The sequence below is a fragment of the Tursiops truncatus genome, chromosome 8 (genome assembly GCF_011762595.2).
Source record: "Tursiops truncatus isolate mTurTru1 chromosome 8, mTurTru1.mat.Y, whole genome shotgun sequence".
Lineage (NCBI taxonomy): Eukaryota > Metazoa > Chordata > Mammalia > Artiodactyla > Delphinidae > Tursiops > Tursiops truncatus.
This window is the reverse complement of record NC_047041.1, coordinates 63593993-63615280: the sequence shown is the minus strand read 5'-3', so window position 1 is coordinate 63615280 and position 21288 is coordinate 63593993. Positions and strand designations below refer to the sequence as shown.

The following is a 21288-nucleotide window of genomic DNA, read 5'->3' as shown; positions in this document are numbered from 1 at the left end:
TAGGTGCATGGACTTCAGTAGTTGTGGCACGCAGGTCTCAGTAGTTGTGGCTTGCCAGCTCTAGAGCACAGGCTCAGTAGTTGTGGCATACAGGCTTAGTTGCTCCGCGGCATGTGGGATCTTCCCAGACCAGGGCTTCCTGCATTGGCAAGCGGATTCTTAACCACTGCGCCACCAGGGAAGTGCTACCAACTGTTTAATGTTTTTTGGGGGGCTGCGTTCGGTCTTCGTTGCTGCGCGTGGGCTTTCTCTAGTTGTGGCGAGCAGAGGTTACTCTTCGTCGTGGTGCGCGGTCTTCTCATCGCAGTGGCTTCTCTTGTTGCACAGTACGGGCTCTAGGCATGCAGACTTCAGTAGTTGCAGTCCCCGGCCCCTAGAGTGCGCAAGTTTCAGTAGTTGCAGTGCATGGACTCAGTAGTTGTGGCATGCAGGCTCAGTAGTTGTGGCGTACAGGCTTAGTTGCTCCTTGGCATGTGGGATCTTCCTGGACCAGGGATCGAACCCGTGTCTCCTGCATTGGCAGGCGGATTCTTAACCACTGCACCACCAGGGAAGTCCCCAGCTGTTTAACTTTAGATAAGTCACTCAACTCTATTTCCTTATCTGTCAACTAGGAATATAATAATGCCTACCTCTTAGGGTTATTGTAAGAGATAAATGAGATAATATATGAAAGCCCTTAGTTTGGAGCCTGACATGGTAAGCAGTCAGGAAATGTTCTTAGGAAAATTATATGAGGTAAACAAACTTCCTATTAAATACAATCACTTAAATGCCTCTGTGTGTGTGTGTAATGGTTTTTAACTTGGCAAAATTATAGGAATTCACCCTCCCAATAAGATAAATGAATCCTGTATTCTCATTTACCTGTATGATCTTTAAAAAATAGAACTGTAAATCTTTACTTTAAAATATAGTTGTTTAAATAAATTCCACCTTAGACTCATGTAAGTCTGTTGAGATCTCACTTAAAAGTATTCCTGTTTTGCTTTACTTTCTTGAAGGGATGGGTATGTTGCCATTTTTATATTACATATTAAAAGTATATATTACATATATATATATACACACAATATATATACCATATATTACATATAAAAGTAACTTTTATGTATATTTGACAGAAACGATGTGAAGCAACACTCTTTTTGGATTTCATAAGACATCATTTCATCATGGGACAGCAAATTTCGGATCAGACGCAGCTGGTTCTTAACAAGTTACCAGAAAAAGTAGCAAAACATGTCACATTGGTTCGAGAAAGTGGCTCCTTAACTTATGAAGAATTTCTTGGAAGAGTAGCAGAACTTAATGATGTGTAAGACTTGCTCTTTTTCATTTTATTTTCTCCCCTTGACATATTGCCCCAGTGTTACGACTGTCTGAGAGATAACCACACGTATTGGTTGGTAAGAGAATGTTTTCAGCAGCAGTTAGCAAATATTTATTGAGTACTATAAGACTTTCTATGTAGCTATCTAAAAATATGTCATAGGACTAAAAGAACAGAAGGAACTTAAAGCTGAATTTTGACCACAGGTGTGTAAATTGACCCTTGTTTGAAAGCACTGAAGGAGGTGCATAACAGAAGAGAATATACCAGTTAGTCATCTAGAGAAAGGCACCTAGGATAGTCAAAGGGCACTTCAGGTTTCTGAATATCAACCAATTCATCTAGTTAATAAATAAATCTTCTGTGTTTGTTCATTGAACCATTATTTTGCCAGAGAAATATATATATATGGTAATAATTCATTTGTCATCACTGAAGAATAAGATATTTTATTTATAAATATTTTCTAATTAGCTATCATGTTTACATCTCTACTTAACTCTTGAATAGGTTTCTAAGATGGAGTATAAACTTCTCTGCCTCCTTAGCACATGCAATAGAACAGCCTTCTCTTTGTGAATTATTCTTTATTAAATCAATTTTTATACTGATCTGTATAGAAGCTATTAAAATATACTGAGCTCTGTCCCTGAATGACCCCAGATTGTTACACTTTTAAAATATTCCATTTTTGTTTGTGTGTTCTCCCTTAGTGACAGGAGAGCAGATGTCACTTCTTTCTATTAAGTCTTCCTCTAGCAGCACCCATATCCAACTCTCTTTGTATATGTATCTTCTGTCTCCCTGGGGGTATAGTTATAACTTATTGGCATTGCCTTTTAAATGAGATCTTAAAGGTTCTTTCTTCAGTCTATCCAACTTAGCTAACGTTCATTGAGCCCATAGTATGTGCAAGGCACTCTGCTGACAGTCTGACATTTTAACTGAGGCCTAAAGTGATTACCTAAGTATCGATGGCAGATCCAGCTTTCCCCAAGTCTGAAGATCTTTCCACTATCCCATGTTACCTCTCCTTAAACCCCAAAAAGGCCAAACAAAATCACCAAGCAGTTTGGAACCACTTAGTATATATAAATTTATATTATAGTCACTATTAATAGTTTAGGGTAAAATACATGAATGTACTCCTTAAGCTTTGCAATAACTGTATTGGATAAGAGACATATTATACTTGGCCATTTAGAACACATTAGATAAAGAGAAGGAAATGCAGTGTTTTTATGGACATGGCTGGAGTGTCCTGTTATTAGCCAGTCATGAAGAATAAAGCATTCTTAACTCTTAAAAGTTATCTTAGAAGATCATTTCTTTTAAGAACACTGGATTTCACTCATTAAAAACAGACAAACCAAAAAGAAGCCCTGTATGGATATATGGATGGATCCTGTGTAGATATATATATATATATAAATGCATAGAAAATGAACTGGAAAGATATACACAGCTCTCTGGGGAGGTGATGGAAAAGGGGAGCAGAGAAGGGAGATTTTACCTTTTACTGTGTATATTTGTGTATTGTCTGATCTTTTATAATAAAAATGTAGTCATGGTTTTTAAAACTCTAGCATTTTACTTTGTTCTTTTTTTTTTTTTAAAGATCATCCAAATGGTAGCATTTGAGGCATTACTTCTGAGACTGTATTCTTAAGGAATAAAATTCAATTGAGAATTTAATAGTATCATAAGAGTGGAATTTTTATGTATATTGTGTCAACTTTTTTGAAGAGTAATCAATGACATTTGCCATCCCTTTAGAGTCTTAGAACTTACATACAAAAAAACCTAGTCTCTTATATGAAATTTTGTTTTTTGGCCTAAAGATACTGGATAAAATGTGTCCTATGAAAACATCCTCAAGCTAAGCTTACTGTGTAATATAGAGGTGATGGTAAAAGAGTATCTCCCTTTTATTTATTAGCACAGAATGTTTCTGACTGGATTTGCTTCTTAAAACCAATTCCCCTGGGTCAGAGTTGGAATTTCACAAGTTCAGTGCTGTCTGAGAACTATAAAGTTAAACCTACGCAAAAGACGCATGGCTTGATAGCTAGAAAACAGAACTGGGAACTGGCAGTACTACTTTCACTGGCAGACTTTGTTACCTAGGGCTAGTTACTTAATTTTCAATGGCCTCAATTTATTTAGCTGTAAGTTTCTTAGTTCTGACTGTGATATCCCCACTGGTGCTCAGAGAGAAATGTGAGTAATGATAAAAGGGAGCTGCAATACTTATGTCTTTGAACTGATTTAAATTGGCATTGTTGCACGATATTGTTATCCTAAAAAGTGTTATATTTTTTATGTTAGTATCCTGTTGCTTTCTAAATCAGAATTACTCTGCTAGGGGAGGACAGTAAAGTTACATAAGCGTCTCAAAATCATTTGCTTCATCCAGTTTCAAATTATCTGTAAAAATTGTCTTCAAAGAGGTATATAAGTGTTGTTGCTTAAGGAAGGACTCAACCAAGATCAACATTTTTTCACACTTTATATACATCTGAGGCACTAGTCAAAATATGGATAAATGAAACCAGCTAAATTTTTTCTTTAAGTACCTGATTCCTTGCACATGTTTTTCCTAGCTGTCTTTGTTAGAAATTTAAAGACCATTGAGATATAGATATGAAAAAAATAGATTTATAAATATCATTCCACTATGCTTTCCACCTTGAAAATTAAATTGTATGTTTATAGTCAAAACATTCTCTATCCCTGTATTTTAAAAATCTAATTATTACAATCACCATTATTGTTATTTGTCTTTCTGTGTTTTCTTCACATTTCCTCCTCTGTCTTAAACTTTCTTGAATCTGGTTTCGTAGCTCCATTATTTTACGTGACTTTTCATAAAATTAACGAATGTGTTTACCTCTTTTCAGAACTGCTAAAGTGGCTTCTGGCCAGGAAAAACATCTTCTCTTTGAGGTACAACCTGGGTCTGATTCCTCTGCCTTTTGGAAAGTGGTTGTACGAGTAGTCTGTACCAAGGTGAGAGTGATAGATATTTCCAACTCTGAGCTTAAACTATTTTGGTGGTTAGAACCACATTTAATAGTATAATATAATACAGTGGAAATAAATGTTTATAATTTGGTTGTTATTAACATTTATTTGTAAAACCATATAAAACAGTTTTGATACTATTTTTGCCTTCCAGGTTAACTGTTTGAATTTCACTGGTTGTATAATTGCCATATAGCAGAGATTTATTTTTTAATTTAATTTATTTATTTTTGGCTGTGTTGGGTCTTCGTAGCTGCATGCAGGCTTTCTCTAGTTGCGGCAAGCAGGGGCCACTCTTTGTTGCAGTGCAAGGGCTTCTAACTGCGGTGGCCTCTCCTGCTGTGGAGCACCGGCTCTAGGCACTCGGGCTTCAGCAGTTGCAGCATGCGGGCTCAGTAGTTGTGGCATACAGGCTGAGTTGCTTCATGGCATGTGGGATCTTCCCAGACCAGGTATTGAACCTGTGTCCCCTGCATTGGCAGGCGGATTCTTAACCATTGCACCACCAGGGAAGCCCCAGAAGAGGTTTTTATAATCAAGGAAAGTGGTAGTAAACGTTCATCCTTATCTTGTACCTCTCTTTTTGGAATTTAACTGACTGTGGAATCCTAAAGTAACACCCTACTTAGCTCTAAGATGACTTCTTAAAAATTAAGTGTCTCTTAGTTCATCTTTAAATTTTAGATAATAGAGTATATCAACTGTGCTAAAAAATATGGCAGCTGTCATAGAGTATTAGGAAGCCTCATCCACTAATGGGTAGATTAGAATATGTGGTTCTTAACCTTTTTGAGGCCATAGAACTTTTGGTGAAATTAAAGGCATGAATTTTATTAAGCTTCCTCCTATCCCAACCCTTGCTCTAAAACACAATAAAATCATCCATATGCATATAAACAATAAGTTGTGCATTCATGAATGCCTTTATTTCAACTCCTGATCAATCCATGAAGAACTCCTGGGTAAGGAGATTTTTTTCTTTTGTATCATGGACACTGGATGTTACCCAAATAATATGTCACATTTCCCCAGTGGGTTGATTGCCACTACTATGCTATAAGTGGAGTAGGATTGATTGTGTTTAGTTGATCGAATTTGAAGGTCTAATTATTTAAGTAATAAAAGAACTTTAAAAAGGATTAGAGGAACAAAGACAGAGAGATCTTAATTCCAGACTTGGCTAAGTGCCTGAAGTTGAATGGCACCTGTTAAAGTTTACAGTTGATTTAGAGAAAATATATAGTATAGTTTAATACCACTCAGCTGTGTCTATCAACACTGAACATTTGCTTATTGATTTTTTTTAAGTCCAAATGTTAAAAAGCACTTAACAGCTGCCAGAGAACCATCATTCAAAAATTTTTTGCATTATTCATGACAGAGGTAGTTAATGTGATACAGTGTGGTGTGGGTAGCAGTGTAACTTTATAGAGTGTATAATATGTCACAAATCATAGTAACAGAATACACACTGAAATACAGCTTGATCCAAGATCACATTTTGTTATTTATACTTAGATTACTGGGCTCAAAAACTGTATACCAGGGCTTCCCTGGTGGCGCAGTGATTAAGAACCCCCTGCCAGTGCAGGGGACATGGGTTCGAGCCCTGGTCCAGAAAGATCCCACATGCCGCAGAGCAGCTAAGCCCGTGCACCACAACTACTGAGCCTGTGCTCTACAGCCCGTACACCACAACTACTGAAGCCCACACGCCTAGAGCCCGTGCTCCACAATAAGAGAAGCCACCACAAGGAGAAGCCCACGCACCACAACGAAGAGTAGCCCCTGCTCACTGCAACTAGAGAAGGCCCGCACGCAGCAACAAAGACCCAACACAGCCAAAAATAAAAAACAAATAAATAAATAAATTTATTTTTTTTAAAACTGTATACCAAACACATATTTTTCCATTTTCTGTTTGTTTTGGGGTTTATATTATATTTATATTACGTTCATAAGCGGTTTTTTACAGTGTTATAAATATGCATACTCCCAAAAGAACTTTTGAATTTGCAAAGGAATAAGGTAAAGAAGAAATGAAGAACTGTGCTTAAAACATGTAAAACCATTCAAATAGACTAAGTAAATCCCATACAGTACTCCCATCATCTTTGAGTTTACACTGCACATAATCTTTCAGGACTATTTGAAAGTCAACTTCAGAGGACACATGGGTGAATTTATAAGAACTCTAGTGACAAAGGTCATTTCTGAGAACTGTGCATTCTTTCTCCTTTTCTTGCTCTCTCTTCCACAGTAACCATCCAGCTGATCTTTTCAGTTTTATCTCTACTAGGTTTCACTTGAGTTTACTTGTAACACAAAGTTCACACTCTCAAGGAGACTGTAACTAATGCTCAGGCCCCTCTTTCTTCTCATCCAGATTACTTTAGATTCAGTGATTAATCTCCACGCCTTCAGACTCTTCTCCTAATTCTAATTTATTTATTTATTATTTTTTAATAGCTCTTTATTGGAGTATAATTGCTTCACAATATTGTTAGTTTCTGTTGCACAACAAAGCAAATCAGCCATATACATACACATGTCCCCATATCCCCTTCCTCTTGAGCCTCCCTCCCATCCTCCCTATCCCACCCCCATAGGTCATCACAAAGCATCGAGCCAATCTCCCTGTGCTATGCTGCTGCTTCCCACCGGCCAACTATTTTACATTCAGTAGTGTATATATGTTGATGCTACTCTCTCTTCACCCCAGCTTCACTCTCCCACCCCATTTCCTCAAGTCCATATTCTACTTCTTTATTCCTGCCCTGCAACTAGGTTCATCAGTACCTTTTTTGTTTTAGATTCCATATATATGCGTAGCATATGGTATTTGTTTTTCTCTTTCTGACTTATTTCATTCTGTATGACAGACTCTAGGTCCATCCACCTCACTACAAATAACTCAATTTCATTTCTTTTTATGGCTGAGTAATATTCCATTGTATATATGTGCCACATCTTCTTTATCCGTTCATCTATCAATGGACATTTAGGTTGATTCCATGTCCTAGCTATTGTAAATAGAGCTGCAGTGAACATTATGGTACATGTCTCTTTTTTTTTTTTTTTTTTGCGGTACGCGGGCCTCTCACTGTTGTGGCCTCTCCCGTTGCGGAGCACAGCCTCCGGACGTGCAGGCTCAGCGGCCATGGCTCACAGGCCCAGCCGCTCCACGGCATGTGGGATCTTCCCGGACCGGGGCACGAACCTGCGTCCCCTGCATCAGCAGGCAGACTATCAACCACTGCGCCACCAGGGACGCCCCATGTCTCTTTTTTTTTTTTTTTTTTTTTTTTTTTTGGTATGCGGGCCTCTCACTGTTGTGGCTTCTCCGGTTGCGGAGCACAGGCTCCGGACGCGCAGGCTCAGCGGCCATGGCTCACGGGCCCAGCTGCTCCGCGGCACGTGGGATCTTACTGGACCAGGGCACGAACCCGTGTACCCTGTATCGGCAGGCGGACTCTCAACCACTGTGCCACCAGGGAAGCCCCCGTGTCTCTTTTTGAATTATGGTTTTCTCAGGGTACATGCTCAGTAGTGGGATTGCTGGGTCACATGGTAGTTCTATTTTTAGCTTTTTAAGGAACCTCCATACTGTTTTCCATAGTGGTTGTATCAATTTACATTCCCACCAACAGTGCAGGAAGGTTCCCTTTTCATCACACCCTTTTCAGCATTTATTGTTTCTAGATTTTTTGATAATGGCCATTCTGACCCGTGAGGTGATACCTCATTGTAGTTTTGATTTGCATTTCTCTAGTAATTAGTGATGTTGAGCATCTTTTCATGTGCCTCTTGGCTATCTGTATGTCTGCCTTGGTGAAATGTCTCTTTAGGTCTTCTGCCCATTTTTTAACTGGATTGTTTGTTTTTTTGATATTGAGCTCCATGAGCTGTTTGTATATTTTGGAGATTAATCCTTTGTCTGTTGTTTCATTGGCAAATATTTTCTCCCATTCTGAGTGTTGTCTTTTTGTCTTGTTTATGGTTTCCTTTGCTGTGCAAAAGCTTTAAGGTTAATTAAGTCCCATTTGTTTATTTTTGTTTTTATTTCCATTACTCTAGGAGGTGGGTCAAAAAAGATCTTGCTGTGGCTTATGTCAAAGAGTGTTTTTCCTATGTTTTCCTCCAAGAGGTTTATAGTGTCTGATCTTACACTTAAGGCTTTAATCCATTTGGAGTTTATTTTTGTGTATGGTGTTAGGTAGTATTCTAATTTCATTCTTTTTTTTTTTTCTTCTGTACGTGGGCCTCTCACTGTTGTGGCCTCTCCTGCTGCGGAGCACAGGCTCCGGATGCACAAGCTCAGCGGCCATGGCTCACGGACCCAGCCGCTCCGCGGCATGTGGGATCTTCCCAGACCGGGGCACGAACCCGCGTCCCCTGCATCAGCAGGCAGACTATCAACCACTGCGCCACCAGGGAAGCCCTCTAATTTCATTCTTTTACATGTAGCTGTCCAGTTTTCCCAGCACCACTTATTGAAGAGGCTGTCTTTTCTCCACTGTATGTTCTTGCCTCCTTGTCGTAAATTAGGTGCCCATATGTGCATGGGTTTATCTCTGGGCATTCTATCTTGTACCATTGATCTATATTTCTGGTTTTGTGCCACTGCCATACTGTCTTGATTACTGTAGCTTTGTAGTATAGTTTGAAGTCTGGAAGCCTCATTCCTCCAACTCCGTTTTTCTTTCTCAAGATTGCTTTGGCTATTTGGGGTCTTTTGTGTTTCCATACGAATTGTAAAATTTTTTGTTCTAATTCTGTGAAGAATGCCATTGGTAGTTTGTTAGGGATTGCATTGAATCTGTAGATTGCTTTGGGTAGTATAGCCATTTTCACATTATTGATTCTTCCAATCCAAGAACATGGTGTATTCCTCCATCTGTTTATGTCATCTTTGATTTCTTTCATCAGTGTTTTATAGTTTTCTGAGTACAAGTCTTTCACCTCCTTAGGCAGCTTTATTCCTAGGTATTTTATTTTTGTTGCAGTGGTAAATGGGAGTGTTTCCTTAATTTCTCTTTCTGATTTTTCATTGTCGGTGTATAAGAATGCCAGAGATGTCTGTGCATTGATTTTGTATCCTGCAACCTTAGCAAATTCATTGATTAATTCTAGTAGTTTTCTGGTGGCATCTTTAGGATTTTCTATGTATAGTATCATGTCATCTGCAAACAGTGACAGTTTTACTTCTTCTTTTCCAATTTGTATTCCTTTTATTTCTTTTTCTTCTCTGACTGCTGTGGCTAGGACTTCCTAAACGATGTTGAATAGTAGCAGTGAGAATGGGCAACTTTGTCTTGTTCCTGATCTTAGAGGAAATGGTTTCATTTTTTCACTTTTGGGAGCGATGTTGGCTGTGGGTTTGTCATATATGGCCTTTATTATGTTGAGGTAAGTTCCTTCTATGCTCATTTTCTGGAGGGTTTTTATCATAAATGGGTGTTGAATTTTGTTGAAAGCTTTTCCTGCATCTATTGAGATTATCATATGGTTTTTATTACTTAATCTGTTAATGTGGTGTATTACATTGATTGATTTGCATATATTGAAGAATCCTTGCATCCCTGGGATAAATCCCACTTGATCTTGGTGTAGGATCCTTATAATGTGTTGTTGGATTCTGTTTGCTAGTATTTTGTTGAGGATTTTTGCATCTATGTTCATCAGTGATATTGGCCTGTAGTTTTTTTTGTGACATCTTTGTCTAGTTTTGGTATTAGGGTGATGGTGGCCTCATAGAATGAGTTTGGGAGTGTTCCTCCTTCTGCTATATTTTGGAAGAGTTTAAGAAGGATAGGTGTTAGCTCTTCTCTAAGTGTCTGATAGAATTCACCTGTGAATCCCTCTGGTCCTGGGCTTTTGTTTATTGGAAGATTTGTGTGTGTGTGTGTGGTACGCAGGCCTCTCACTGCTGTGGCCTCTCCCGTCGCGGAGCACAGGCTCTGGACGCGCAGGCTCAGCGGCCATGGCTCACAGGCCCAGCCAGTCCGCGGCATGTGGGATCTTCCTGGACCAGGGCACAAACCCGTGTCCCCTGCATCAGTAGGCAGACTCTCAACCACTGCGCCACCAGGGAAGCCCTATTGGAAGATTTTTAATCGCAGTTTCAATTTCAGTGCTTGTGATTGGTCTGTTTATATTTTCTATTTCTTCCTGCTTCAGTCTTGGAAAATTGTACCTTTCCAAGAATTTGTCCATTTCTTCATGGTTGTCCATTTTATTGGCACATAGTTGTTCGTAGTAGTCTCTTATAGTCCTTTGAATTTCTGCAGTGTCAGTTGTGATTTTTCCTTTTTCATTTCTAATTTTATTGATTTGCGTCCTCTCCCTTTTTTTCTTGATGAGTCTAACTAAGGGTTTATCAATTTTGTTTATCTTCTCAAAAAACCAGCTTTTAGTTTTATTGATCTTTGCTATTGTTTTCTTCATTTTTATTTCATTTATTTCTGCTCTGATATTTATGATTTCTTTCCTTCTACTGACTTTGGGTTTTCTTTGTTATTCTTTCTCTAGTTGTTTTAAGTGTAGGGTTAGATTGTTTATTTGAGATTTTTCTTGTTTCTTGAGGTGAGATTGAATTGCTATAAACTTAGCAATTTCTTAGAACTGCTTTTGCTGCATCCCATAGGTTTTGGGGTGTCGTGTTTTCATTGTCATTTGTTTCTATGTATTTTTTAAATTTCTTCTTGGATTTCTTCAGTGACCTCTTGGTTATTTAGTATCTCACTGTTTAGCCTCCATGTATTTGTGTTTCTTACAGTTTTTTTCCTGTAATTGATTTCCAACCTCATAGTGTTGTGGTCAGAAAAGATGCTTGATATGATTTCAGTTTTCTTAAATTTTCTGAGGCTTGATTTGTGGCCCAAAATGTGATCTGTCCTGGAGAATGTTCCATGTGCACTTGGGAAGAAAGTGTATTCTGCCACTTGCAGATGGAATGTCCTATAAATATCAATTAAATCTATCTGGTCTATTGTGTCATTTAAAGCTTGTGTTTCCTTATTTATTTTCTGTTTAGATGATCTGTCCATTGGTGTAAGTGGGGTGTTAAAGTCCCCTACTGTTATTGTGTTACTGTTGATTTCCCCTTTTATGGTTGTTTTAGCATTTGCCTTATGTATTGAGGTACTCCTGTGCTGGGTGCATAAATATTTATAATTGTTACATTTTTTTCTTGGATTGATCCCTTGATCATTATGTAGTGTCCTTATCTCTTGTAACAGTCTTTATTTTAAAGTCTATTTTATCTGATACGAGTATTGCTACTCCAGCTTTCTTTTGATTTCCATTTGTATGGAATATCTTTTTCCATCCCTTCACTTTCAGTCTGTATGTATCCCTAGGTCTGAAGTGGGTCTCTTGTAGACAGCATATATATGGGTCTTGTTTTTGTATCCATTCAGCCAGTCTGTGTCTTTTGATTGGGGCATTTAATCCATTTACATTAAAGGTTATCGACATGCATGTTCCTATTACCATTTTCTTAATTGTTTTGGGTTTGTTTTTGTGAGTCTTTTTCTTCTCTTGTGTTTCCTGCTTAGAGAAGTTTCTTTAGCATTTGTTGTAAAGGTGGTTTGGTGATGCTGAATTCTCTTTAGCTTTTGCTTGTCTGAAAAAGCTTTTGATTTCTCCATCTAATCTGAATCAGATCCTTCTGGGTAGAGTAATCTTAACTGTAGGTGTTTCTCTTTCATCACTTTAAGTATATCCTTCCACTCCTTTCTGGCCTGCAAAGTTTCTGCTGAAAAATCAGCTGATAACCTTATGGGGACTCCTTTGTATGTTATTTTTTGTTTTTCCCTCGCTGCTTTTAATATTTTTTCTTTGAATTTAATTTTTGTTAGTTTGATTAATATGTGTCTTGGTGTGTTTTTCCTAGGGTTTATCCTGTATGGGACTCTCTGTGCTTCCTGGACTTGGATGACTATTTCCTTTCCCATGTTAGGGAAGTTTTCAACCATAATCTCTTCAAATATTTTCTCAGACCCTTTCTTTTTCTCTTCTTCTTCTGGGACCCCTATACTTCGAATGTTGGTGCATTTAGTGTTGTCCCAGAGGTCTCTGAGATTGCCTTCAATTCTTTTCATTCTTTTTCCTTTATTCTGCTCCTTGGCAGTTACTTCCACCATTTTGTCTTCCAGCTTACTTATTCGTTCTTCTCCCTCAGTTATTCTGTTATTGATTCCTTCTAGTATTTTTCATTTCAGTTATTGTGTTGTTCATCTGTGTTTGTTTGTTCTTTAATTCTTCTAGATCTTTGTTAAACATTTCTTGTATTTTCTCAATCCGTGCCTCCATTCTATTTCCAAGATTCTGGATCATCTTTATTATCATTACTGTGAATTCTTTTTCAGGTAAATTACCTATTTCCTGTTCATTTATTTGGTCTTGTAGCTTTTTTCCTTGCTCCTTCATCTGTGACATATTTTTTTTTAACATCTTTATTGGAGTGTCATTGCTTTACAATGGTGTGTTAGTTTCTGCTTTATAACAAAGTGAATCAGCTATACATATACATATGTAAAAATATGGAACGCTTTACGAATTTGCGTGTCATCCTTGTGCAGGGGCCATGCTAATGTTCTCTGTATCATTCCAATTTTAGTATATGTGCTGCCGAAACGAGCACTGTGACATGTTTTTTTGCCATCTCATTTTTTTTTTTTTTTAATGAGTGGGGTTGTATTCCTGTCTTACTGTTTGTTTGGCCTGAGTCTTCCAACACTGGGGTTTATAGGCTATTGGCTAGAGCTGGGTCTTGCTGCCGAGATGAGGAACTCCATGAGACCTCGCTCCGATGAATATTCCCTGGGGTCTGAGGTTCTCTGTTAGCCAGTGGTTCAGACTCGGAGTTCCCACCACAGGAGCTTCAGCCTGACCCCAGGCTCATGAACCAAGATCCTGCCAGCCACCTGGGGTGGCAAAATAAAAAAAGAACAATAACAAAGTAAAAAATAAAATTAGGAAACTAACAGATATGCTAGGAAGAATATAAAAATGAAAATATAGATGACTCAACAACCAGAAGGTACATCAGTACCACAATAGTAAAAAAGAGGAGGGAGGAAAAGAAAAAAAAAGGGTGGGGGGAGACCTTGGCTGTGGAGGGTGGGGCCTAAACATTGGTGAGGTTTGGGTGGTGGGCAGGGACAATGCTCAGGACCCACAGGGCTGGAAAAGGCCCTGTGGGCTGTGGGGGGGTGGAGCTTAGGCTCAAGGAACAGAAGGGGCCCAGGTGTGCCCCCCACCCCTGGTCTCAGAGGGCAGCAGACCTCACCTGGGAGCCCAGCAGGCTTCCTGGGCTCAAATGGGTGGGGCAAACGCCCTCTTCTCCTCTCCTCCGGTCTGGGAGGGCCCCTCCCACCTGCCTCTCCTGATCTCCTCTGGCCTCCCTCCTGTACCTCCAAGGACCCATGGGGCCTGGAGGGGATTTTGAGGGCAGGGGATCAGCCTGGGACCTCATCAGCCTCCCCGGGCCCAAATGGGCAGGGCAGTTGCCCCCCACTCCTTTCCCACTCTTCTCAGAGAGTCCCTCCCACCTGCCTCTCCTGATCTCCCTGGCCTCAGGGGCACCGATCCTGTCTGGCCTCCACTTGTCCTCCTGCCTCAGTCCCCCATACGTCCTACCAATTCACTTTGGGGTTCCTCACATCTCCTTGGGTGTCAGAGTCTCCCACCATTGGCTGGCAGTCGCCCTAGTTGTGGGGAGACGCTAACCCCACGTCTTCCTACACCGCCATCTTGACTCCACCTCAGTTCTAATTTATGATGCTGTGAGAATAACCTTTCTAAAGCACAGCTCTCATCAGATCACTTTTCTGTTTAAAATTCCTCAGCAGTTCTTCCATGGCTTCAAAATAGTCCCAACCCTTTGACCTGGCATTTGAGGCCCTCTACAATATGGCTCCAAGCTATCTTTTCTGTTTTACCACTATCCCCTTTTGCAGTCACCAGGCTTAACTAATTTAAGGCTGTATAGCTGTTACTTTCCTATCTCGATGCCTCTGCTCACTGAGTTCCCTCATCTAGAATGTCCATTCCTCTGTTGTTTAAATTGCCATCAGATACAAGTCACAAAAAAACCCTATTCCACCAGTTTAAACAAAAACAGTATTTATTTTCTCACTTATCAAGAAACCCTAATATAAAGTACCTCCTCGATTGGTTAATTCAAAGACCTAGCAGATCCCTCTTTCAAACTCATTGGGTCAATATTAACTCACATTCCCCTTCTTACACCTACACTGGCAGAGGGGATGTGATTACTGTGATTGATTTAGATGAGACTAACAAGGATTGACTCCTGAGTCATTTCAGGGAGTGGTAGTCACCAAAACAAAATTAGGGCACTACTGGCACAGTAAAAAGTGGGAATGGCATTTGGATAATCAGCCAGTAGTTTCTGCCACATCTTTTATTTCTGCATGTCTAAATTTGAGGTCTCCTTAAAGGTCCACCTCAAATACCATCTCATCCATAAAGTTAACCTAAAGAAATTCTTTTGGCTCTTCTAAACTCCAAAAGCACTTTATTTATACTTCATGATTAAATTTTACGTTATGACTAAAATTATTTGTTTAGGTTCTTAGTTTCCCTAGAAGATATTAAGCTCCTGAGAGCAGGAACTCTGTCTAGATTCATCCTTGTATCTCTTACAGCCTGTAATGCTTAGTACCTGGTAAGAACTCAATATATGTTGAGTGAACAAAAATCTGTTGAAGAAATATTCTCATTTTAAATGACTGGGATAGGTTGAAGCTTTCCTTGTGTATTGATATAGTATAGTACCTAAATTACATTCTCCATCTTTGTTTTATAAATTACTCAGCTCACATTGAAGGGCCCAGTAGAAATTGTAGAAAACTGTAGGAATATGAATGTAGCAGATTTCTGATCCCTTAGTTTTCTGTTGCTTTTCTTTGGCAAACACAGAATTAATGTTTGATTTTACTATTAGTCAAAAAAAATTTTTTTTGCCTCAGTATCTCTAACCATTATATCTTTATGGTGATTAAACATCATCCTTAAAATAAGATTCTAAGTTAGAAAAACAAAAGTATTAAAAACATAGGCAATCAGACCTTTCATTTGTATAATTTTTCTTGATTTTAGATCTAAAGAAATGTTTTATTTGCATTTCTTAGTTTCTTTTTGAAAGACTCTATGAGAAGTCAGTGTTAACATTAGAAAAAAAGAGTTAAAGTCCAGTATAAAAAGCTGATAGTAGGGCTTCCCTGGTGGCGTAGTGGTTGAGAGTCCGCCTGCCGATGCAGGGGACGCGGGTTCGTGCCCCCGTCCGGGAAGATCCCACATGCCGCGGAGTGGCTAGGCCCGTGAGCCATGGCCGCTGAGCCTGCGCGACCGGAGCCTGTGCTCCGCAACGGGAGAGGCCACAACAGTGAGAGTCCCGCGTACCGCAAAAAAAAAAAAAAAAAAAAAGCTGATAGTAGACTGAAATTTTATATTTCTTAATCTTAAGCAACTAAAAGCCAATTTACAGTAAGACCTTATCCTGAGTATCTGCTATCTGCTGTGGCGGTTATACTCAAACATTATAAAAAAATAATCTAAATAATGTTTAAATGGAATATTTTGTGGAAATAATATTAGAAAAATTAATGGGTTAAGTAAAATTATGGACTAAGGTGGCTGTTAAGAAGCTTCATGAATTATTTTATTTTCATCCATCTTTTTACTTAGACCAACACCTTGGAGTCATCCTTGACTTCTCTTTTTCTCTTAATACCCACCCCACAGTCAGTGTATGAGTGAATCCTGTCAGGTTTCTCTTCAAAATATATTCAGAATGTGACCAACTCTTACCATTGTCATTACTATCACCTTATTCCTAGCAACCATCATCTCTCACTGGGATTATTCCAATAGCCTTCTAACTCGTCTCCCTGCTTCTGCCCTTGTCCCCATTATGTCTAGTCTCAGCACAATAACCAGTCTGTTCCACTCATAATCTGAAATGAAATTAGATCTTATTACTCCTTGGCTCAAAACCCTCCAGTGACTTGCCATGCCCTTGGAGTAAAAACCAAAGTCATTACTATGAACAGCAAAGTTCTATACATTCTGTCCCCACCTCACTCCCTAACCCTATCTTCAACCACTCCTCTCTCTCTCATTCTGTTCCAGCCACGCTTGGCTCCTTGCCAGATTCACTTCTGCCTTTGCACTTGACTGTCATCCTGGAATGCTCTTTCCCCCAGATATCCATATGACTGATTCGTGCACCTCTTTAGTTCCTAAATGTCACCTACTCTGTGAGGCCTTCCCTGTAGCCTTTCAGCATTTTCTCTCCTCTGTTTAATATTCTCCATAGCACTTATTTCCATCTTATCTAATCTGTATTTTATTTGTCTGTCTCTCCTACCTATAGTGTAACCTCCATGAAGACAGGGATTTTTGTCTGGTTTTTACACACTATGTCACCAGTGCCTAGAGCAGTGCACATAGTACGTGTAACACCCACATAATGGGTACTTGATAAATATTATGTGAATTGTATGATTATAATAATAACAGTTTGTAGCGACTATAACAAAAAAGAAGACTCACGGATATAGAGAACAAACTAGTGGTTACCAGTGGCAGGGGTGGGTAGGTAGGGGCAATATAAAGGGAGGGGATTAAGAGGTACAAACTATGAGGTATAAAATAAGCTACAAGAATATATTGTACAACACAGGGAATATAGCTAATATAATAACTATAAATGGAGTATAACCTTTAAAATTGTGAATCACTATATTGTATACCTGTAATTTATATTGTACATCAACTATACTTCAATTTAAAAAATTGAAGTTTGATGAGCTTTGCTATTAAATACTAAGTTTATATGAATTATTCCCTAATTTCTGAACTGTGCAGTTCCAGAGGAAGACTGGCCCAGTTTCCTCAGCTCTGAAAGTCTTATTTTGTAAGCCTGTATAAATTCCTGTCACCTTTAATGCTATTTATTTGTTCTCTACCCCATGTATAGTCTTTTATTACAAAGAATCTTACATATTTGCATCTCTGTAGAGACCTTACCTTCCCCAAATTTAATGAATTTTCTGATTACTAGAGATGGTTCTACCATTTTCACAGTGGAATCTGATTCATACTTGATTCTGTTTTTTCTCTTACTGCCCTCTCAAGTAATAATTAATAAATGCTAGTTACAAATATTATTTTATTCAAAATATTGAAATGTTGCTATAATCATGTCTTTTTAATATAACCTAACTATTGTACTTCACTTCCTCATGTCTCCAGATTGTAAGTTTTGGTATATAATAGAACTTAAGATATTCAAGAAGGAAATCTGTTGTTTCAGTTATAGTAGAATGGCATGTGGTTGTTGGATTCAAATAAATCTTTAATTAAAAAATTCTATAGGGGCTTCCCTGGTGGTCCAGTGGGTAAGGCTCCGCACTCCCAATGCAGAGGGCCCGGGTTTGATCCCTGATCGGGGAACTAGATCCCACATGCATGCTGCAACTAAAGATCCCACATGCCACAACGAAGATCCTGTATACCGCAACTAAGACCCGGCACAGCCAAAATAAATGATAAATGAATAAATAAATAAATATTTTTAAAAACTGAACCTTAATTTAAAAAAAAAGAAATTCTTTAAATAAATTAAAATGAAAAGGATTGTCAATACTGATCTCTAAAATTAGTTTCTTAATTCTGGGAAAGTTGCCTGACCTCAACAACTAAACAGGATGATGGCTAATCAACCCTACAGGTTATTTTGAGTATCACATGATATAATATTGTATATTTTGAACCCCACAAATGTAGGGGACATGATATTATTCATTTGCTCAGACTCTTGCTCTCTTGTTAGGTAATTTGCAAACTTTGAAAACTTCTGTTTCCTAGGATGTTTGACTAAATATTTGTTCCCCTTTTTTGGGAAAAATCGATCAAAAAAATTATCAACTTTTTTTTTTCATTTTCTTTGTATTTTTAGATTAACAAAAGCAGTGGCATTGTGGAAGCATCACGGATCATGAATTTGTACCAGTTTATGCAGCTTTATAAAGACATCACAAGTCAAGCAGCAGGAGTATTGGCACAGAGCTCCACCTCTGAAGACCCTGATGAAAACTCATCATCTGTAACATCTTGTCAGGCTAGTCTTTGGATGGGAAGGTATACAGTTCATAAATACCATGTTTCTCTTATTTTCCAACATGCAAAGTACTGAAATCGCATTAATGTTTTTGCTGGTGTTCTCCATGACATCTTAAATCACATTACTTTTTGTCTTAGTTGATATTATATCCCAGATCTGCTTTTGGATTATTCTGTGTGTCAGGACATTGTTAGAGTGCCAAATAAAAGAAAAACTAAAGTGGCTCACACCAGGTAATGCTTCTGTCAATCTAGTTTCCATGAATCCACTCTTCGCTCTACCTGCTTGCATTTAATGACAAAGGATATAGTTAATACCCCTCTTATAATAGGCATTTAGGTTCTTAGACAATCAAAGCTCTTCAGGGAATTAGGTCCAAGAATCTGGCAAAACCATTCCAGTTTTTCTTAAAGATATCTGACTAATTGGAGCATTAACATTGTAAATACTGTCTCCAGGACTTGGCAGTCCATTCAGGAATTAACAAGTAGTTGGTACACATATTGCATGTACTGAGTTACCAGAAGGAAATGAAGTCAGACAGCATTTTCTGTGATGGTGCTTGTTTACTCAGGCCTACTATATTATTGTTCTATCTAAACTTTCTTTTCCTTCTCTGTAATGCTTTTGGCATGTGAAAACTCCCACCTGTTGCCACTTGACAACCATGACCATAATTTAACTTTATAAATGCCTCATTGGAAAAAGGCTTATGTGGGTCCAGACATGTTGACATCCTGTCTTATTGTCATACAGGGTAGACAGCACAAATCTGAATTGACAGTGTCTTTTAACTTGAAGTTAAGAATATGGTTAACAAGAACTTCTTTTTTATTGCTCCATTTACAGTTGCATTTTCCGATCCATTCTTAACCACCTGGTTTCCAAATACTATGTTGTAGTAAGATTGTATTTTAACTTATCATTTCCTGTTTATCTTTAATAGGATTGTTTGGTTTTCTACGTTTGGGCTGTACAAGTGTTGCTGATGAAATGCCAAATGAGTTTTAGAGTATTATACGCAGGATTTTGGCTTATCTTTCCTGTATTTTGTAAAGTTAATCTTTCAAAGACAGGCATCTGATTTCCTGCTTTTTGTCCTCTCCCTCTTCAGAATGGTGATTTTTTTTTTGAGTATTTTGAAAGTTGACAATAGTATTTATTAGTAAATAGTATTTACTAAGCTCGATGGTAGCAAATTAATTGAAAGTAATACTTTTTTCTTATTGCAGTCATTGTAATGAAGGAGGTAAGAGTGTTATTCCTTTTCATGTGCGCTTGAGACTGGGAAACTCAATGCCTGATTGGTAGGTTAGGGCTGCTTCTTGCCTTTGTATGATTTTTGGGTTTTTTTGTTACACCCTGATACACTTAGTTCATAGAAAAACAGACTTTTCAAGTTGAGAGGGATCTTAAGAGGTATTTATTTGGTTCAGCCTTACATCTGGTGCCTATTTCTATTAGTGGTTTATATTTATTAAGTACTTGTAGGGTATTAGGCATTGTGATGAGTGCTTTACACGTATAAACTCATTAAATCACAACAACCCCATAGGAATACAATTATTGGTTCATTACAGATGTAGAAACTGAGGTTTAGACAAATAAATGACACGGCTAGAAATTGGCCTAGCTGAGATTCACATTCTGGCCTGTCTGGCAATACAGCCATGCTCGCAACCTCTGCATTAGTACTCTCTGGTGCAGGAAGATCCTATATTAGAGTGCTTCTTAAACTATAATATTCACTGGTTTTGAGAAGGAGCTTGAGATTCTGTCAGGTTCCCAGGTGTTGTCACTACTGCTCATCCATGGATAGCACTTTGCATAGTGAGACTTAACCACATTTAGCCAAGTGGTAGTCCAGCTTGTACATGAACACCTGCAGCTGTAAGGGACTCACTGCCTCAGAAAGGCAAGCCTTTTGATTCACAAATAGCTTTAATCACTATGTAATTTTCCCTTTTGCTATTTTCCTCAGAGACAAAATCTGGCTCTCCTAAGGTGGCATAGCACAGATTCTAGAACCAAATTGCCTGTTTTCAAATCCTGGCTCTACTCCTTACTATGTCACTCTGGACAAGTTATTAAACTCTCTTTCCTCAGTTTCCTCATCTTTTAAAAGAGGATGACAATGATAAGATCTACTTCATAGGACTCTTGGGAGAGTTAAGTGAGTTAATATATGTAAAATGCTTAGGGGCTTCCCTGGTAGTGCAGTGGTTAAGAATCCACCTGCCAACTCAGGGGACATGGGTTGGAGCCCTGGTCTGGGAAGATCCCACATGCCACGGAGCAACTAAGCCCATGTGCCACAACTACTGAGCCTGCGCTCTAGAGCCCATGAGCCACAACTGAAGCCCGCACGCCTAGAGCCCGTGCTCCACAATAAGAGAAGCCACCGCAATGAGAAGCCCGCGCACCACAACTAAGAGTAGCCCCTGCTCGCCACAACTAGAGAAAGCCTGCGCACAGCGACAACGACCCAACGCAGCCAAAAATAAATAAATTAAATAAATAAAATGCTTGGAACAGTGCCTGGCCCATAAAAAAAAAAAAGTGTGTAAAAGTTAACTATCATTATTCTTAAATTATTACTGTATTCTACTTATTTCAGTGACACTGCCCTCTGGAAATCCACCAAACAAGTCTGTTCTCTCTTTCAGTCCTTCAAATACTTGAAAACAGAAATCAGATTCTCACTGAGCCTCTGTTCTCCAGGATAAGCCTCCCCAGTTCCTTCGGCCTTTGTTTGTATAGGTCTCTTCTATAT

The 21288-nt window shown here is 38.6% G+C and overlaps 1 protein-coding gene and 1 non-coding gene across 3 annotated transcripts in view; one reads left to right on the top strand and one right to left on the bottom strand.

Moving 5' to 3' along the window:
- RNF141 (ring finger protein 141) overlaps positions 1-21288 on the top strand; it is a 57381-nt gene that overhangs the window by 16889 nt on the left and 19204 nt on the right. For both annotated transcript variants that reach the window (XM_019948352.3, XM_073808609.1), the window contains 3 exons: positions 1125-1318; positions 4234-4342; positions 18351-18532. In XM_019948352.3, coding sequence (XP_019803911.1) covers positions 1176-1318; positions 4234-4342; positions 18351-18532 — 434 coding nt within the window. In that variant the 5' untranslated portion in view covers positions 1125-1175. The remainder of the gene's footprint in view (positions 1-1124; positions 1319-4233; positions 4343-18350; positions 18533-21288) is intronic.
- Positions 12898-13004, bottom strand: LOC117313474 (U6 spliceosomal RNA). The gene has a single exon (XR_004527980.1). It is a non-coding gene; the product is annotated as a U6 spliceosomal RNA (small nuclear RNA).